This window comes from Heterocephalus glaber, unplaced genomic scaffold (genome assembly GCF_053883595.1).
Source record: "Heterocephalus glaber isolate CG9 unplaced genomic scaffold, H.glaber_assembly_v1.0 deba00001550, whole genome shotgun sequence".
NCBI classification, from domain to species: domain Eukaryota; kingdom Metazoa; phylum Chordata; class Mammalia; order Rodentia; family Bathyergidae; genus Heterocephalus; species Heterocephalus glaber.
In genome coordinates this window covers 4,974,118-4,992,948 of record NW_028258343.1, presented here as the reverse complement: position 1 = coordinate 4,992,948, position 18,831 = coordinate 4,974,118, and the positions used below count along the sequence as shown (strand labels likewise).

The window sequence follows — 18,831 nt, the reverse complement described above, 5'->3', positions numbered from 1 at the left end:
TCCTCCCTCAAATTCAAACTAAATTTAAAAAGGTATGTAGGGTTCTGTTTCACCTATTTTTTATTCTCACTCTGGTTTCAACACACTGAAATCAGTAAGAAATCCACATCAATAATGCCCATAATTTAGAAAATTTGTATTTTCCCTAACAGAAATCATGTAGACCTAAAAGGACATGGAGCCAAGATATGCCTGCTTTAGGCTATCAGGATGAAGACAGTGGTTTTACAGTTTTTCCTGAATGTTTCTCAAAAATACTAAAGCTCCACAAAATAGAAATATGACAATCTTAGTTCATATTCTATAAACACTGAGCACACACGGCTCCTTTAGTGACACGCCCAAGGTCCTTCCACTAGTAAAGCCCTTCCTACCCTTTTTAATTACCACCTACAGAGCACACAGACCAATAAAGACAACAGTCAGGCTAAGGATGTGGCTCAGTGGTGGAGCAAGCTCAAGGCCGTGGGTCTGATTCCCCCGGCACCACAAAAAAAAACAACAACAAAAAAAAAACACAGAGGCAATGAGTAACAACTCTGCGCAGCCAGCTCATAGTACACAGTTCTATAATTAAGAATGTCTTATTCAAAATGTTCAATACTTATATTAATACTCAGATTTACTTAAAAACTAGGTAGCAGGTAAAGAAGTCCTTAAACCTAACCAAAGTAAAAAAGTTTCCTGGCCCCAATCTTTGTACTCCATAAAAACAAAGAGACAATAAATTAAGTCTACTCTGGCTAACAGAACTGCTAAACTCAAAAGACAGAAAAAGAAGTCATGAGCAAAGGCTCACTTGCTAGCCAATGCAAATAAGGCAATTTTCTTTGCAAAGAATGTCAAGTAACACCATTTTTGCAGTATAGAGACTATCAAATTAGCAGAAAAAGCACAATCACTGAAAATCAGTTCAGCATCCCTGGCCCACATCCTCTTTCAGTCAAAGGACTGGGTTAACACACTAACTCTCAAGATGATTTTAAGACTTCTATACTTGATAAAATCTTGGCACAAGGTAGCTAAATTCATTTCCCTACACTATCTATACCCCAAAATAATCTAAATCCTTATATTCATTTGTTTTCCATATGCCTTTTCTGCTTTGCTGAAATCTCTGAAATAATACAACTGTTTGCTGTTTTCCCTTCAAAATAACCTGGTAAAATAATTCTTAACCATCACTCTAGCAGTTACTCCACTGGGATATGGGGAGAAAAGACAAGCCTTGGCCTGGGGCCACGGCACAGCCAGTTTCTAAAATGCTACATCAGCAGTTAAAGAATCTGTTACAACAAGGAAAGACTTGTCAACAGAGAGGGCATATTTAAATCTTACATATACTTCAGTAAAAATGAAAACAACCCAAGAATCAGTCATGCCTATGTCTTGGCCTAGTTTACCAAATACACAAACCCAAAGCAGCTTGTTATGAGACAACTTTTCAAGACAGTAGTCCACAAGAAAACTAAAGTAACTTGGAAGTTAGACTCCCATTGATATTTTAAACTACTAATAGACATATTTTAAACTAGTGACATATATTCATTCATTTCCCAATTACTAACCTTTTTGTGTAACACAGATATAATTGTGTACTTTGACAATTCTCAAAGACTCAAAAGTAGAAGGAAATAGAAATTGATCTGATAAAATCCACAATCATTTGATAAATTCACAATTCTATGACCTAATTTAAAATGTAACATTTTCAAAATGGAAGAAAAGGAAATAAATGAGTCATGTGAACATTTCAAAATGCTTTTACATCAACATTTAAACTCCACCAATACATAACACTTAAACACTTAAACTCCACCAATAACTGCGGAGGCAAATAAAGAACAGAAAGCAAAAAAGCCCAAAGTGAATCAAGATACAAACTATATAAGGCATAATTACAATCCAGGCACACAGAGAAAATCATGAAGTACAACAGGCCCAAAGCAAGGCTCTGTTAATTAACCAATTAGAAAGTGGACTCTGCTATTGAAATAAATCCAGGAAAGGCTAGGGACAGAATGATTCACAGGTCATAACATAATCTCAAAGTCAACAATACTCAAAGCAATCAAAGATACCTCCGTAAGGTCCAGCGGCCATAGTCCCTTCCCACAGTAGGATCAGGAAGGCCTCCTACAGTAACTCTAAAGGGCTCACTCAAGGAACTAGGCTTGCCCTGAGAGCAGCAGGCAAATGAGCATTAAGATTCTCTGAGGAAATCCACAAAACAACAGCTCCCAGAGCCAAATTTGCAGAAAAACAAAAGGCACCCCCGCAAGAAGCAAAAATATGGATTTTGGAAGATTAGCATGCACTGCAAACTCTCCATGGGAAAGCTAAGGTCTGCCTTGGGTTCTTCCAACAAATCAGTGTGTGTATTCATCACTAGCTGGAAAGTGGCCACACTGCATTACGAACAGAACCAAAACCCAATTAGAAAACATTAAAAATCCCAAAGCATGACACAACTACTTGCTTCTTTAACTAGCTCTATGATTTGCAAAGGGTTTAGCAAAAATAATACCATGTTATCCTCACTTTCTCCAGATAAAACTTGAGGTTGGAAAGGTTCGGCAGCCTTACAAAATGGCAGAGCCAGTTCTACAGCTCTGCCTCATGTCTCCCAAACCTCACACTCTTTACAACAAGCAATGAGTCTGGGGACCTTTTCCAAATCACAGACACTTGAGAAGGCACAAAGGCTGTGTGGATCAGTACGATAGTGTGCGAATAAACTTGGTTCAACTGAGGGCTGTTCTCATTTTATTAACATACATGTGTAATTTCAAGTGCCAGATTAAGAAAAATGAGAACTTTCTTCTGACTCTGGGTTTAAGTTTGTTATCACAAGCAAGAGAGGAGCAATTTAGCCATAAGAGGCCTCAACTGGCAGCTGCATCTTAAGAAGAGGTGATAACAAGTATATAATGGGCTTTTATCTACGAGTTTTAAAGTCCTACTTAGCTGTATAAAAACTGCAGGGGACCTTAGAAATATGAGACAGGCAGTGAGCCCTGCAGTTCAGCGGTCTACTAGACAACAGTAGCCAGGACGAGGTCAGAGAAGGCAGCAGGAATCACAACCAGTTTTGTGGAACAGAGCCTCCCAAACTAAAAAGTAAACAGAACCTCATGAATGTAACAGCATTACATGCACTGGTATTCAAATAAACTCAAGAGTCACTAATCTTATGCCATGCCCAAACCACCTTGCCTACAGTTAATTTCACAACTTTCTTCACTCTCACCTAACTTTACCGAAGTTCTATCTCTAGATATTATGTGATCACACAAAATACTCTAGAGCCAGAAAGACCACCTTACACAAGGCTAAAAGACAACACAGGGAAAGTACCTGCAAAAAGTATCCTGGATATACAAAGACTTTTTTTTTTGGTACTGGGGATGGAACTCGGGACCTTGCGCTTGCGAGGCAGGTGCCAGAACCACTGAGCTAAATCCCCAGCTATACAAAGACTTTTGCAAACTAACAAGAATATAAACACCTTACCAATAAAATGGACAAAAATGACAAATAGAAAAAAACACAAATAATCAGTATACACATTTAAAAAAATTCACTCACTGACAATCTTACAAATGTAAATAAAAATAATAGTGAGATGAGATTTTCCATCTGACTGGCCAAGATAAAAATGACAATCAAAATTCACGTGGGGGGTGGAGGCTGGGGATTTAGCTCAGTGGTGCCACCTGCCTCGCAAGCTCAAGGTCCCGAGTTCAATCCCCGGTACACACACACACACACACACACACATATACACACACAAAATTCATGTCAGGGAATATAAAAAGCTGAGCACTCCATGGGCTGGGGGGTATAGCTTAGAGGCAGAACCCTTGCCTAGCATGCATGAGGTACTGGGTTCAATCCCCAGTACAGGAAAAAAACTTTTTTTTTGAGTACTCTGCATTGCCTATGCTAGTGTAAACAGGCAAACTCTCAGGAGAGAAGTTTGGGAATATGAATCAAAGCAGTGATCCTACTTCTAGGACTTTACCCTCAAGAATGATAATCACGAACTAGTTCATTAAGAACAAGGAAATGCCAGTTCAAACACTGTTTCTGAAATGCCAAGACCAAGAAGTCCTTCTGTTGTAAAAAAAAATTTGATCAACATGCACATACAATGTGTGATAATAGTGATTCCTCCATCAAGTGTTTTCTCATTTTACAAATTTAATTTCAGCTTAAAAATCAGAATAGGCATGAGGCCGTAAAAGCAATTTATCCCTATAGCTTTGATTTTTTTTTAATTTTTTAAATAACTTTATTATCAAACACACACATACAAAAATTAAAACCATTCAAAGAGGAACAATGCAAGGGGGAAAAAACTACAATAATATTCAAATACAGTAGAACTCAACCAAAACAAAATTGAAAGGCATTTAAACATTTTTCCATATAACTTAAGAAAGCATCTCAAGCACCAAGAAGACACCAGAGGATGGGATTTGTTTCAGAAAGATCCCCAAAACCAACATTGAACAAATAGTAGTCTGGAAAAAAACTCCAGTTAGTTAAGACTCCACATGAGCCAAGCTTCTCCCTAATTTAAATTTCAATACAGTCATATGACATGCAATGGAAACACAATCCGAGAAATATGTTATTAGGCCATTTCATCCTTGTGTATCCTTTGTTTTTTTGGTACCGGGGATTGAACTCGGGTCCTTAGCTTGCGAGGCAGGCAGTGGAACCACTGAGCTAAATCCCCAGCCCAATCTGTGTGTATCCTTATAATTACACTTTCAGTTTCTCAAACTAGAGAAACTATTCGGTATTTACACAAGTGTTCTATTTATTTCACTTAAAAGGATGGCCTCAATGTGCATCCATTTAGCTATAAATGTCTCTAGTTTCTCATTCTTTATGGCTGAGTAGTACTCCATTTTATAAAAAAAAAAACACCACATCTTCTTTATCCAGTTTCCAGTTGATGGGCACTTGGGCCATTTCCAAGCTTTAGCTATTACAAACTGTGCCGCTATAAACAGGGGTGCACATATATCACTATGGTATGATTCTTTTAATTCTTTTGGGAAGATACCCAGCAGGGGGATAGCTGGGTCGAACGGGACCTCTAAGCCTAGTTCTTTGAAGTATCTCCATACTGATTTCCATAGTGGTTGCACCAGTCTGCACTCCCACCAACAATGGAGAAGCGTTCCTAGCTTTGATGTTTTTAGCTCAAGTCTTCTACCTAAAAAGCCTGCACACAGTTTTTCATTATTTATGCACATGGGATAGGGGTAAGTATAAAAGATGCCCCAACATCATAGACCCACCATCATAGAATCCTACTGTGGCATCGGGTCAGATGTGTTTCCCTAACCTCACATATACCTTTTCTGCAAAAGAGAAAATAGTCGAGTATGATGCTTAGTATCCTCATCTTCAAATGTAGGGTGCAGCTGTCACATCTGGCTCCCAGTAAGCACTCCGAAAAAGAATTCACAGTATTTTCACTGATCCTATTGCTAGGAATGGCTGCTTCTCTTTTCTGCAGGCTCTATGGATTCACAACCCTAACACTGATCAGATCACTAGGATTCTTACCTCATTTGCTTCTGTAATCCAAGACATCATCTTCACTCTAACACTAAAATACCTGATATAGTGGAATTTTAGCATTACAGAGCTAAATTTACTGCAGCATGTAAGCACTGGAAGGTAAGAACAGAGAGCAGGAAGTGGAAACTGGAAGTCCTGGAGCTGCCCTGTGTGTTGGCTATGCACATTTCTGTGCCTACTATTGAAGGGCACTTCTATTTCTCCATGCCAGGTTCTCTCCATGACTTCTGGCCTGCTCTGGACTCTCTCTAATCTCTGTTCATTAACACCCGTGGCCAATTATCATAGACTCAGCCTCTCAGATTACAGACCACAGCTGCCGCCAATCAAAAATAGCCAGAACTTGATTTCATACATTCCCCAGTTCCCATTTCTGCCCAGGCACTGAGCTGTGTTAGGCATAACAAGTAATGTGTTACTAGTAGCTTGTGTTATAATACAGTTCTACTAAATAATTGAAATAATCATTGAAATAATCATCACATTCAGGGGCACTTATTTAGAAATGTAAAACAGCTTGTTATTCAGTTTCAACATTAGTGTAGACTCTCCTGAGATGTTTTTATAACCTGAGGGGACATGACCCAAAGTATAATCAAAATTATACTTACCCCTAAGGGAATATACACCTTAAAATGTGCCAAATACCACCTTAACATACATGAGCAATTTGATACTCTGCTAATTTTTCCCTAAACTCATACTCTTGACTGTTTATACTATATGCCTTAAGCTATTTTATTTCTAATGAATTTCTAATTAAATGAAATAAAACCTGAATTATGACACATGGACCATTTTACTATGTGACTATCTCTAACTGTTCCTTTCAGGGTGATATGATTGAGTGGTAACATTCTGTGGGGATTCAGAGTATGCAACTGTGATATAAAAATTATTTTGTGCTGAAGGCTTTGAGTTCCTGAAGTCTTTTATCTGCCCAAAAGCAGAGCCTCCCAAAAGAACTCAATTATTATACATTCACTCCCTAAAAGCAACCAAGACTGATTCTTATTACCAGAAATAAGTCTCCACACCATACTAAACAGACATTATCAAAAACTACCCTATCTCTCATGTAGTCTCCAAAGAGCATATTTATCAGTCCAAAAAGCCATTAGTTTTCCCACAAGTGCTCTTGCTCCTATTAAACTAGTATAGAAGTTCCAAATTCTAAACACCCCGTGAGTCACACTTTTTCTGTCCAAATGTCTTTTGTCTTGCTAATCTGTCTTTTGTCAATTTAATTTGTAGACCCTTAAATACTGAATCTAAAAGAGTAAAGGGAAAGTTTTTCTTTCTCAACAATTTAAATCTATGAAATACATAGTATTATGAATATGAACCACATTATCTTTCTTATTAAATGTAGTCTAAGCAATTTTCCTCATCTTTCACTTTTCTTTAAACTTTCTCGTAGTCTCTTGTTTCCCTTAGACTGTTTGTAAATATTATCCTAATTTAGTAAAAATAATTTGTTTTTCCTTCCTATTTCTGAAAAAATAGAACATACACTTTTTAAGTGTTAGAAATGCTTTCTGCCAGTTTATTAAAAGTTCTCAAGGACAACCGAGCTAAGGCATTCTGTTGATTAAATAAAGCAAGTTGCTGTTTCACCAACCACTGAGAAGTAGAAGCTTTCTGAAATATTTAACATTCAAATGCTCATGCACAAAGTCACTTTGTACAAAACAATGACACTGCCCTTCACCAGAGTTTATTATTTTAAAATAAGACGATTATTAAAAGATAAATAGGGGGCCGGGGGTTTGGCTCAGTGGTTCCGCTGCCTGCCTTGCAAGCGCAGGGTCCTGAGTTTGATCCCCAGTACCAAAAAAAAAATAAAAAATAAATAAAATCACACATAGTACAAAAGAGATATATACTTTCTACCAAGGTAAGAATAAACTATAGGGACAACTCCCTCCCCTCTAAAGAAAACCCTTTCTGCTCAGATGGCCCCAACTCCTCCCCCTGGCATTTATTTAGTTCTCTTAAGTTAACCTCAATTAGCTAACTTCCCATGGCTCAGAGAGCACAGGGATTCTGGTGCCCACAATTAAGACAGACTTTCCACATGGCCTGGGGTGCCATGACACTACCATCCTGCCGAGCAGAAAAACAATATTGCCACGTGCCTGTGTTTCACTGAAAAATCACAAGAGAGGGTCCACAGCAGCTCTGACCTCCAATCCTAGACTAGCTATATCAAAATACCCACTGTGATAATATACACAGTAACTTTACAAGCTTGTCAACCACCTATAACTAACTATCCCCTTTTGCAAATTCAGCTGATCATGTCCCTGCTTACAAATCTTGGCAGATGGTTCTCCACTGGCTACAAAACATCCATTCTGACTATCCAGCCTCAGCCCCTTTGAGCTATGTGCCTGCTAACAGCCACATCAAACTCCTGGCAGCAACCACAAGTGAGGGCCTCTCTCACCTCCTTCTACTTGGAATATCCTTCCTCTGACTTCAAAACTCTCTCCTCTACAAAAAAAAAAATCATTTTTCCCCACTGAGCACCAACAACACATTATCTTAGCTCCTGTCATTTACAGGTCTTGCTACCATTTCCTGTGAGCCCTTGAGGGTGTACATTCCAATGCCCCCAAGTATAACTCAATATTATATTTCCAGTCATAGAAGACAGTAAGAACATAACAAATGTTCAACACATGGATGAGTGCACAGATAAACAAAGCAATGAGTGAGCAAACAAACGAATGAGAAACCAATAAATGAACTCTCCAATTGTTGCCTAGAGAGAAGGAAGAGTCTTTTATGTAATTCTCAGTAACATTAAGCCCTGGCAGATCTCAATGAAAAACCTGAACTCCAGTGACTACAGTGAACAAAGCGCAAAACTTACAAATCTACTGTTGACAGTGCCCATATCACTCACACTGTTTTAGTCAGCCTTACTGTCACTGAGACACAAAACCTGATACCTATAATTTAAAGGAGGAAAGGTTTGAGCTGGCTCACCGTCTGGAGGATTCAGCCCATGGTCAGCTGGTTCCAAGGCAGGAATATCATGGCAGGAGGGCATGGCAGAGCAAAGCTGCTTAGTTTACAGGAGGTGGGAAGCAGACCAGAGAGGAAGGGGAGAGGGGCAAAACACAGACTCCAAGACCACACTTCCACACTACCGAAAAGTGTGTTCACCAATCCCACAAGCTGATCCCAAACACTGTCCAGTTGACACTCTGCGTAACCACATCTCATCCTTTTTCAACATCATACACACCCATATCTCCTTAATGCTTAATCTCCAAATAAAGACAGTAGAAAGTTCCTAATTCCACCTATACAACCTAACTATGCTATGTACAACCTGAAATGACAACCCCTTTCTCAAAGTCTCAACAGTTGCAGTTTTCTTCAAAAGTCCAAATCAAAGTATTTTCTGAGACTCAAGGTAAACTCCTTTGGCTGTGAACTTCTGTAAACATCCAAAATAAGTTACATAATCTAAAGTACAGGGGCACAGGACAAACATTCCCACTCCAAAAGGGAAGAATGAGGGGCTAGAGAAGAACTGGACCAAAGTAAGACTGAAACCCAGCAGGGAAAACATCATCTTCCTGTAGCTCCTTATTCAGCATCTGGGGCACACTATGGTGAAGTGTGAGTTCCAGGGAGGTTGAGCAGCCCCACCACCATCACCTTGCGGGTTGCAGCCCATGTGACCTCTCTTCAGAACTCACTTTACTCACAGCTTGCAGCTATCCTTGGTAGACAATCCACATTCCTAGCATCTCTGAATCTGTGGGATCACCACTGCATTTTAGGCTTCATTCCCATAGCTTCAAGCAGTGCCCCTCAGGGGCCCCTTGCCTGACCTTCTAGGCCTTCCTTTGAAATCTGAAAGAAAGCCTCCTTGACTCAAACTCTTGCATCTGCATGCCAGTAAAACCACCTTGGACAAAGCCAAGGTCTGATATCAGCAGAAGGAGCCAGGCCCCTTGGACCTGGCTGCAGCAGCCTCTGAGCACCTGGATGGCTGAGCACAATTAAACAAATCCTGAGGAACCAATCCTTGGAGGCTTTTCTTAAGCAGGAGTCCCATGGACACTCTTCTCAGATGAAAAGTTTACACTTCTATACCTTTGAGCCTGTGACAGGTGGAGTCTTTCTGGGATGCTCTCAAGGCAACTTTCTTATCACTGTACAAAGTACTTGGCTCTTTTATAATGACACTAATGCCCGATTCTCACTGTGAATCTGGCTAAAAGCAACCAGATGTACCAATGTCACAGCCTGAATGTTGGGCTATCTTGAAATTTCCCTGCCAGATTAATTAGTCCAATGCCTTTCATATCAGTATCCTGCTAAGTCTCAGGACATGAGCAAAATGCACATGAACTTTCTGCCAGAGTATATCATACATGGCCTCTAGTACAATTACCAATGAGGACCTTGTTTGAAACTGAAACCTTCTGAGCCTGGCCTTTGCTGTCCTCACTGCTATCAGCATTCTGGTCCTTTGAGCTCTAATCAATCACCCATCAGGCTCTGCTTATACCATTCCAAGGTTTCTCTAGACCATATATCCAAAAACTTTCCAAACTCCTCCTGCAAACAAGTTCCAAAGGCTTCTAAATCACATGGTCAGCTGCAGTCAACAGTAATGACCACAATTCTCTGGTACCAATTTTGTGTTGTAGTCAGCTTTCTCACTGATGAGACACAAAACCTGACACCCACGATGTAAAGGACAGGTTTAATTTAACACATGGTTTGAGGGATTCATTCCATAGTCAGCTGGCTCCAAGGTTAGAACATCATGGCAGGAGGGTGTGACACAGCAAAGTTGCTCCATTCATGGTGGCCAGGAAGCAGAGCAAGGGAAGGAAGAGGAATGAGAGAAGGGACCAATACAGACTCCAAAGTCATACCTCCATCATTCACCCAGACCTACCTAGAAGTATCTCCACTGATCCCATGGGCTGATCCCAAAGCCAATCAAGTTGGCACTCCACCATAACCACCGCACACATGTATTGTTTTCCTTCAAAAATATCCCAAAGGTTTACATTTAGAAAATGAAAACTGAGAAAGGTTTCATCCCAAAGTCACTAAGCTGTGACACTTAACTTTACACCCAATCTGTTCAAACCCCATGTTTTCTTTTACTAAAATGTTATTTAAAAACTCTAGGCCTTACTTTATAAAATTAGAATAGTGAAATACAGAATTTCAAAGGCCTAGAGTTTTTAAATATTGTTGCATCTCTGTTATGTAACTCTATTACCAATTACTAAGATGCCATTTATCATTTTAATTTGTTGAATCCCTGTTAGCTACCAAGCTACCAAAGATAACAGAAATCCCCAGTAGAAATATATGTAGGCTTGGAGATCCTCCTACGTATGACAGCACCTTCTCCAGGTTCTGGATACAAACAGGACGTTCCTGTTGCTGAGATTCATATGGGGACCAGCAATTTTCCAGCATGCCTTTGAAACAACAAGAACCAGGGACTGATGAGGCAGTGGAGAAAAGGCACCTGAAGAGATCAGTGAGAATATATTAAAAAATCATAAAAATATGTGCATCTTTTCACGTACCAAATCTATAGGTGAGAATCTGTCCTGAGGAAGAGTGCAAGTTTTTGTGTCCCCTCCAAACTCATGTTGAAACTTATATCCCAATGCAATAGTATTAAGAAATATGGCCTTTAGGAGGTAATTAAGTCACAGAAGCCCTGCCTTCATAAATAGGATTAATGTCCTTATAAAAGGCCGGAGCAAAGTTTACCCCTTCTACCTTTTCTGCCCTCTAATGATGCTGTGAGAAAGTGTCATCCACTGCACAGGCTCTAACCAGACGATGAATCTGTCCACACCCCAATCTTGTACTTCCTACCCTCTAGAATTGAGAAATAAATTTTCATTGTTTATAAATTACCCAATCTTTGGTATTTTGTTATAACAGCAGGAACAGACTAAGACAGGAAGAAATTCGATAAATGTGTGAATAAGAACCTAAAGGTCAAACAAAAGTAGAACGATCATATTATCCAAGGTACAGGCACACAAGTATGATGGTATACTATGCAATCATTAGAAATGACAATGTCCACAAAAGATTAAGTATAAAAGTCAGATTATAAAATATATATAATCCTTTCTGTGACAAATATATATGTACCTCTGAAAGTCTACATAAAAAATTTAAAAGCCTGCACATGTACATACACAAGGCATTATCAAAACATATGGTAAACTTTTTTTTTTGGTACCAGGGATAGAACTCAGAACCTTGAGCTTGCGAGGCAGGCGGCGGCACCACTGAGCTAAATCTCCAGCCCTTTATTTTTAATTTATTACAGCAAAAGACATATTGCCATTAATCCCCCTCAAAACACTCCTCATTTCAAACACACATATCTCATCATTCTTGCCACTTCTGGAAGCAGTTCTAGAAGTCCTCTAACTGTTTTGTTGTGGCTGCCTTGATGTCCTGAATGGATTCAAAATGTTTACCTTTCACCTCTATTATCTACTCTATTACCAGTTACTAAGTCATTCTGACTTTGAGGAAGAGACAGGCCAAAGTTCTACAATGCCAGATTCAGTGAATAAGGCAGAAGAAGACACACTGTAATGTTTTTACAAGCCTGCCTTTCCCCTGGATGGCACTCAAAGAATTCATTATATTTTTAATCACACCTCGTAACAACACTCACAAAAAATGATTTCGAGAACTGCTTCAGAAAGTGGCAAGAGCAGTGGTATAAGTGTATTTAAAGTGTGTTGGGGGGGTAATTTTTGAGGGTGATTAATGGCAGTATATGTTACTAAAATGCATTTTTAAAGGCTGGGTATTTAGCTCAGTGGCACTGCGCCTGCCTCGAAAGCGCAGGGTCCTTAGTTTGATCCCCGGTACCAAAAAACAAACAAACAAAATGCATTTTTAAAATTTAAATTCATCATATTTGGTATATCAAAATGTTGAGGATTCAGCTATAAGGGAATTTCCAGTTTTAGCTCCCTATTTTCAATTCTCTTCAGAATGATAAATATTCTAGGACTTACAGGAAAGTGAACATCAAACGTTTAATTACCAGAACTTAAGCATAGGTGCTTTAACAACTAAAGAGAGAAAGAGTAAAGACCATATAATCATGATTAGCAGAGCACAAACCAGTTCTTCAGTTCAATATACAAAGTGCACAGAAAGAAATCTGATGGATAAGGCATATTTTCTACTTATCCCTACTGCAAAGGTGGGTTTCAAAATACATGGTTCAAATCTAGAAAATACTTTTAAAGACCTGGAAAAACTGATGTCCAAGTGAAGCAAGAAAATGTCTCCCATTGCTGTTCTACATGCCTTAGACCCTCAAACAGAGATTTGAAAATAAACAGCAAGTAAACACTCTTCATCTTCCTTCTATGAATATAATTTATAAATGTTGGAATTAAAGCAAACATTTAAAAAGAAATTTATTTAAACTATACTATAAACCTAGGGTTATAAAAAAGTATGTTTAATGACCTAAGTTTGTGACAAAATACAAATCCTACTCTTAGGGAACAGGTGTTACTCCAAATAAAATCTACTTGTAAACAGATGTATGGGACTCAAAATACATTTTCCATCAAAACAATAGTATAATGGTGGATAACTCTCAGTGTCTGACATACAAAGCCTATTCAGTTATTAGTAAGAAATATTTATCCCACACCTGCATTTTATGTGCATAATACTGGTACAGCAGTCTAATTGAAGAAACCAGTAATGCTTGGGGAATAAAACTCTCTCTCCAAAAAGGCTCTTTAGCTGAAGAGATGCCACCTCTAAGGTTATACTCTCATCCAGGGGGCAGCTTGAATCCAAATGACCAGCAAAGGGGAAGGAGAAGATAAAGGCCCTGACCTGGTGTCTCAAGGTGAGATACCCCGAAAGGCCATCCAGCTCCAGAGCTCTCCTTTGGTTACAGTGGTATCACAGTTCAATTCCTTCTTGCTCCCAATCCTGCTTCCTTCTTTCTCCCACTAACCAAGACCACTCTCCTACATGTGAATCCCTATGTCTCTGAGATTGTTTCCAAGATCTAAGACAAATAACTAATACTTCACTAGCTCATATTGTAAGTGGGTCCTGCTCTAACATACTATATATAACATATGTAATATATGTAATAGATATAGACATCTTCCTACACATGTACGGGTAGGTAATATTCCATTTTATACATTCAGAAATCAAGCTCAGGGACATTAAATAGTTTGCTCAAGGTCATCTGGCAAAAAACCTTGAGAAGCTAGGATTAAAATCTAGTTCTACCAGATGCTAATAAATCACAATTCCATCTTGCTAGGAAGAGTTATTAAATGACACAGCAGAATCAGCTCAGGGATTCTGGGAGCAGACAGGAATGAGTGGCATGGTGAACCATGCTCAGCCACAAAACAAATTTACAAAAAGACTTAGAACCTAGACCTCCAAAACTGGATACACCATGATCAAGGTTTTACCTATTTTTAGGCCTGAAACAAAAAAGCAAAGGCCTAAGGGAACCAGAATTTCAGAATGAAACTATAATCTACTCCATAACTACTAGATCCAAAAAATGATGACTGGAAAATCTTGTCCACCTACAATCAAAATGCTACATTATGTCCAGACAGATGTGTAAGAGGATGGCACTTTCTCGTGCTTCCTTGTTTTTTCCTCCAATCCCTGCAAAAAGCTTCATAAACTAGTATCTAAAAACTAGTATCTAATAAATTTCTTATTAGAGATACAGTTTTTACTTTTACTATTCTTATTCAAATGCTTGATTGCAACCAGTTCAACTTCAACTATAACCACATCATAGCTTCTTCCCCCAAGCTTTCCCTAATTATCAATCTTCTACAACGAACAACTAAGAATTAATATTACCCTGCCCTGGCAGCCACACTGCCTAGCATCTACAAGACATGAAACCATTATATAAATTCTCAACTAAAAATAAATAAAAACTGCCGGGGATTTAACTCAGTGGTTTCGCCGCCTGCTGCGCAAGCGCAAGGACCCGAGTTCGATCCCCAGTACCAAAAATACATAAATAAATGAATGAATAAATAAATAAATAAAAACTGACTTGACCAGTGAAAACAAACCATTTAAAAGTTTAACAGAATGTAAACTTACTTCTCCTTGGGATAATTACTTGATTTAGAATCATAATCACAAAATTTAGCATCAGTTAAAAATTGAAATATACTCAAATACTTTAAAAAGTTCAATTAATGTTATTTTCAAATTCAAACACAACTTAGCATTTGTGGATTGAGTTTATCTGTCTGCTTCCCCTTCCTGTAAAAACTCATCAATACCATTCCACCCACACACTTTGTGTGTGTATATATGTATTATATATATTACAATAATACATATAAAGAAGCACTTAACAATTTCCTTATTCATTGATTTTGCAGATAGGATGCCTCAGCATCTATGTTCAGTTATCATGAACTGGAAATGATGGATTCTTTAAATTAAAAATCATTCACTAAGACACCCCAACATGTCAGGACCAAGAATTGGGCATCATAAAACGCAGTTCACAACTTTGATGTTTGTAGTTCCTGTGACCTTGATTATGGCAATGTTTGGCCCATCTCTTCTTTTTCTGCATTCATTTAATACAACAAGCTCCTAACCAGAAATACATGGTTTCACACAAATACATACAATACTGCTAAATGTACCTGATTTTACCTTCAAATAATAATAGAGGTCCCATACTAGTTCAGTGTTTTCTAAGCAAGGAGGCACCACTTGCCTAAAAAAAACACTTCGTCACACTATGTAATTGAAAGTGGTCAAATCTTTTGGAGAAAGAAGAAAAGGAAGCAGTCAATTTGAAGCTCCCACATAGGAAAAAAACCCAGCATGGTAAGACAGAACAGCTGCTAAAAGCAGAATGCAAGCTCCATGAGGATCAGGGTCCCTGTCTTGACTACCACTGTATCCTCTAGGATTTATCACAGTACAGGTAACACTCTAAGTGATTAGTAAATAATAGCTATTATTCACTAATCATGTAATATTTGTGAGGAATGTTACTAAGCTTACGTATACAATAAGCCTTAAAATAACCACTGGAGGGAAGGGGCACTCTGAGGGGCCAATGTAATTTTTTTCTTCAATTTTACAGATGAAGAAATTGAGGCTCAGAAAGACTCTAAATCACTGGGCCAGGAGTCTCTTACCCTGAGTTTGGGCACCTTGCTCTCTGCTACACCAATATCAAAATGAAGGTTAGGAAAAAAAAAAATGAAGTTTAGAGCTAAAAAAAAATGAAGTTTAGAGCTAAGAAAACAAGAATACAGACTGGCCAAAAGTTGTACTAACAAACATCACAAACAAGTTAAGTTTGCTCCTAAAAACAATTAAATAAATTCTATTTCAAAATTGCAAGGATACAGCCAATGAAGCCTACGGTTCTACTTCTTACAGAGTATATTCAATCTCCTATATACTAAGCACTGTAGGATTCTTGTAATTACAGGTGCCCAGTTCAAAAAGAGACTGATTTACATAAAGAATGGCTTCAAAAGCTGAAGCCTTGTGTTAAAAGCCACACATAACAATCCTAATCTGCCTTTATTAAATTATACGGATATCCTCATTTCTAGTAAAACTGTCCAAAGGAATTCAAAGAACTGACCAAATCAGTGTCCGCCCAGCACTCTATAATAAAAATCATGTCTGTGGAGAACAGAAATCCTGTCACATCTTGGCAATATGGCCCCTCAAAAAGAGCACTCAAGCACTACATAAGATTATTAAGCTTCTCTCTTAAAATGTGGAGTAAAATTACATACAGCATGATTTTTTTTTTTTTTTTTAACTCCGGGCTGGGAACGGAAGTCAAGTTCAATTCTTTTCCTTCCTCAAGTGAGCCATAGAATTAAAAAGCACTCCCCTCAAACACGCACGCGCGCGAACACACACACACACACACACACACACACACACACACACACACACACGCACGCACGCCCTATAGTAAAAATGTAAAAATGGGTCGGGGCCTCTTCACCTGTGGCAATCAGGGCAACAAGCCTGGATTTGCTGGGAATTAAGGCTCACCTCCACTGGGGGAAAGGGCGGATGGGTGGGGGTTGCACGGAAAAGAATAAACTGGTGCCTAAGTTTCAAATCGGATCATTCTTCTCAACCTGAGCAGCTTTTTCTTTCCTTCCTTCCTGCAGCCGGGGGCACACAGCCCGGTTCTGCCACCGCGGGCACCCGAGCAGGGCCGGAGGGCAGCGCTGCGGCAGCCGGGCACGCCGGGAGCCCCTTGGAGCCCCGAGCACCGGCTGCCCCGGCGCGGACCCGGGCGGGGCCCGCACTCCGTCCCCGCCGCAGCCAGGCCTGGGGATCGCGAGGGCAGCCGCGGCGGGGCAGAGGGGCGGGGTGCGCACTTCCCGACTCGCATTGTCCACGCGTCGCCCGCGCCGCCCGCCACCGAGCCGTCCCCGTCGGGGAGGAAGTTGGCGCCCGCCCCGCCGGCCCCGTCTTACCGTTCTTGGCGTCTCCCGCGGCGGCAGCCCCGGCGGCGTTCGCGGCTCCGGTTCCCGCGCCCACCGTGCCCAACGCGCCCCCGGCGCCCACGGTGCCCGCCGCCGCCCCGCAGCCGGTCGCTGCGGCCAGAGGCCCCCCGGCCGCCGCGCCCGCCGCGCCCAGGGCCCCGGTTCCATTTTCCTGCTCGTCCCCGCTGCTGTTGGCGCGCTTGTTCTTGCGGCCGCCTTTGCTGTTTTTGGGGTTGGGCATCGCGCTCGTGACTGCCGGGTGCCCTGCGTCAGCGAAGGCGACTCCCCGCGGCGCGGCGGTGGCGGCTGGCCCCGCGCGGAGTCCGCTCCGGGAGCCCGCGGCTCCTCGACGCCCGTCTAGCCGCGCGGCCCGCGCCACGACATTCCGGCCGCCGCGCCCTCCCCGGCTTCCTGGAGCCGGCGCGCGGCCGCCCGAGGCTCGCAGCCGCGCGGGCGCCGCGGGCCGCGGGCGCGGGAGAGAAGGTCCGGAGCCCGAGGGAAAAGGCGGGTCTCCGGCTTGTTTTGATTCGGCTGTGCTGACACGCTCTGGCCCGCCCCTCCCGTGACGACGCGGGGATTCGGCCTGGCCGCGCCCACCAGGTGACCTCACGACGGGCGGGCTCGCCCACGTGACGTCACGCCCGCGCGGAGCCCGCCCGCCTTTGAGTGACGTCATCCCCGGGCCCAACCTGGGCGCGGAAGCTCAGGGCCTGTGAGGATCGCTATTACTAAGGCGGTCTGACCGCGGTCTAAGGACCCCGAAGTTGCACGGTGGCCTCATGACCTTAGAATGTAATTGAGGCTTAGAACAATATAGCCTGAAAAAATAAGCAGGTGGCGAGAACAGGACGCGAAAACAAAGGATTTCGGATTAATCATTCATTCAGTGGCACGGCCATTCTATAACATGGAGAAATAGGGTTGAGCTCCTGGACAATGGAGATCAACAGCAGGGTTTCTGAATGGGAAGCTTTGACACTTCTGTGGTGAAAACAGTTCATTCAAACAGGACCCACCAACCGTGGACCTGACTAAACAGTTGCCTGGGAACCCAATCCTGTGGTAGTCCTGAGCTGTCTTGAAAAATGGTGGCCATGTTATGAGGAGATTAGAAATGACACCTGCGAATTCGTGAGGGCGGGAACCTCTGGGAAGAGTCTCTTTTCTGCAGTTCTGCCTTTTCACAGGCCAGCTGCTTCCCAGCCCACGGGTCTCAGCCTCAAAAGTGTATGTCCCTTTCTTCAGAGTGATCCTACAGAGACACCTCAGAAAAGCTGTCAGAAGCATTACCCTGTTTATTTCCCTTGGCTGTCTCTAATTATATTGGCAGTGTATATGTTTACTTATTTCTTGTCTGTCTTCATCTCAAATGAAACCTCCATAGATAGCTTTTGTCTGTCTTGGGCACTTCAGGGAACAACTAACATAAGCTTACTGATCTATCACTTATTTTCCCTTGAACCGTGGAGGAATGACTATTGTAGCTGATAATCTTACAGTGTCCTTTTCCTATAGTGTAATCTGCAACCCAGTGAAGCCCTCTGGCCTGTCGTGAAGCCTGGGGGGGGGGTGCCCTCTGCACCCCTAATGGGGATGCCCCAGGGCAGAGCCTGAAGCCACACTCTTGGTAATTGCTAGTTGCACTTTTTAGTGGGAAGTCAATGAACACGTTAATTCCCCATTA

At 41.3% G+C, this 18,831-nt stretch overlaps 1 protein-coding gene across 2 annotated transcripts in view; it reads right to left on the bottom strand.

Annotated features, from left to right (window-relative positions):
- Heca (HECA ribonucleoprotein granule regulator) overlaps positions 1–17,656 on the bottom strand; it is a 51,184-nt gene extending 33,528 nt beyond the window's left edge. Inside the window, exon 1 of one of the 2 annotated variants that reach the window (XM_021259335.2) lies at positions 17,139–17,656. In XM_021259335.2, the coding sequence (XP_021114994.1) occupies positions 17,139–17,388 (250 nt within the window). In that variant the 5' untranslated portion in view covers positions 17,389–17,656. The remainder of the gene's footprint in view (positions 1–17,138) is intronic. The other variant, XM_004846055.4, reaches the window with a different exon arrangement.
- Positions 17,657–18,831: the final 1,175 nt, after the last annotated feature.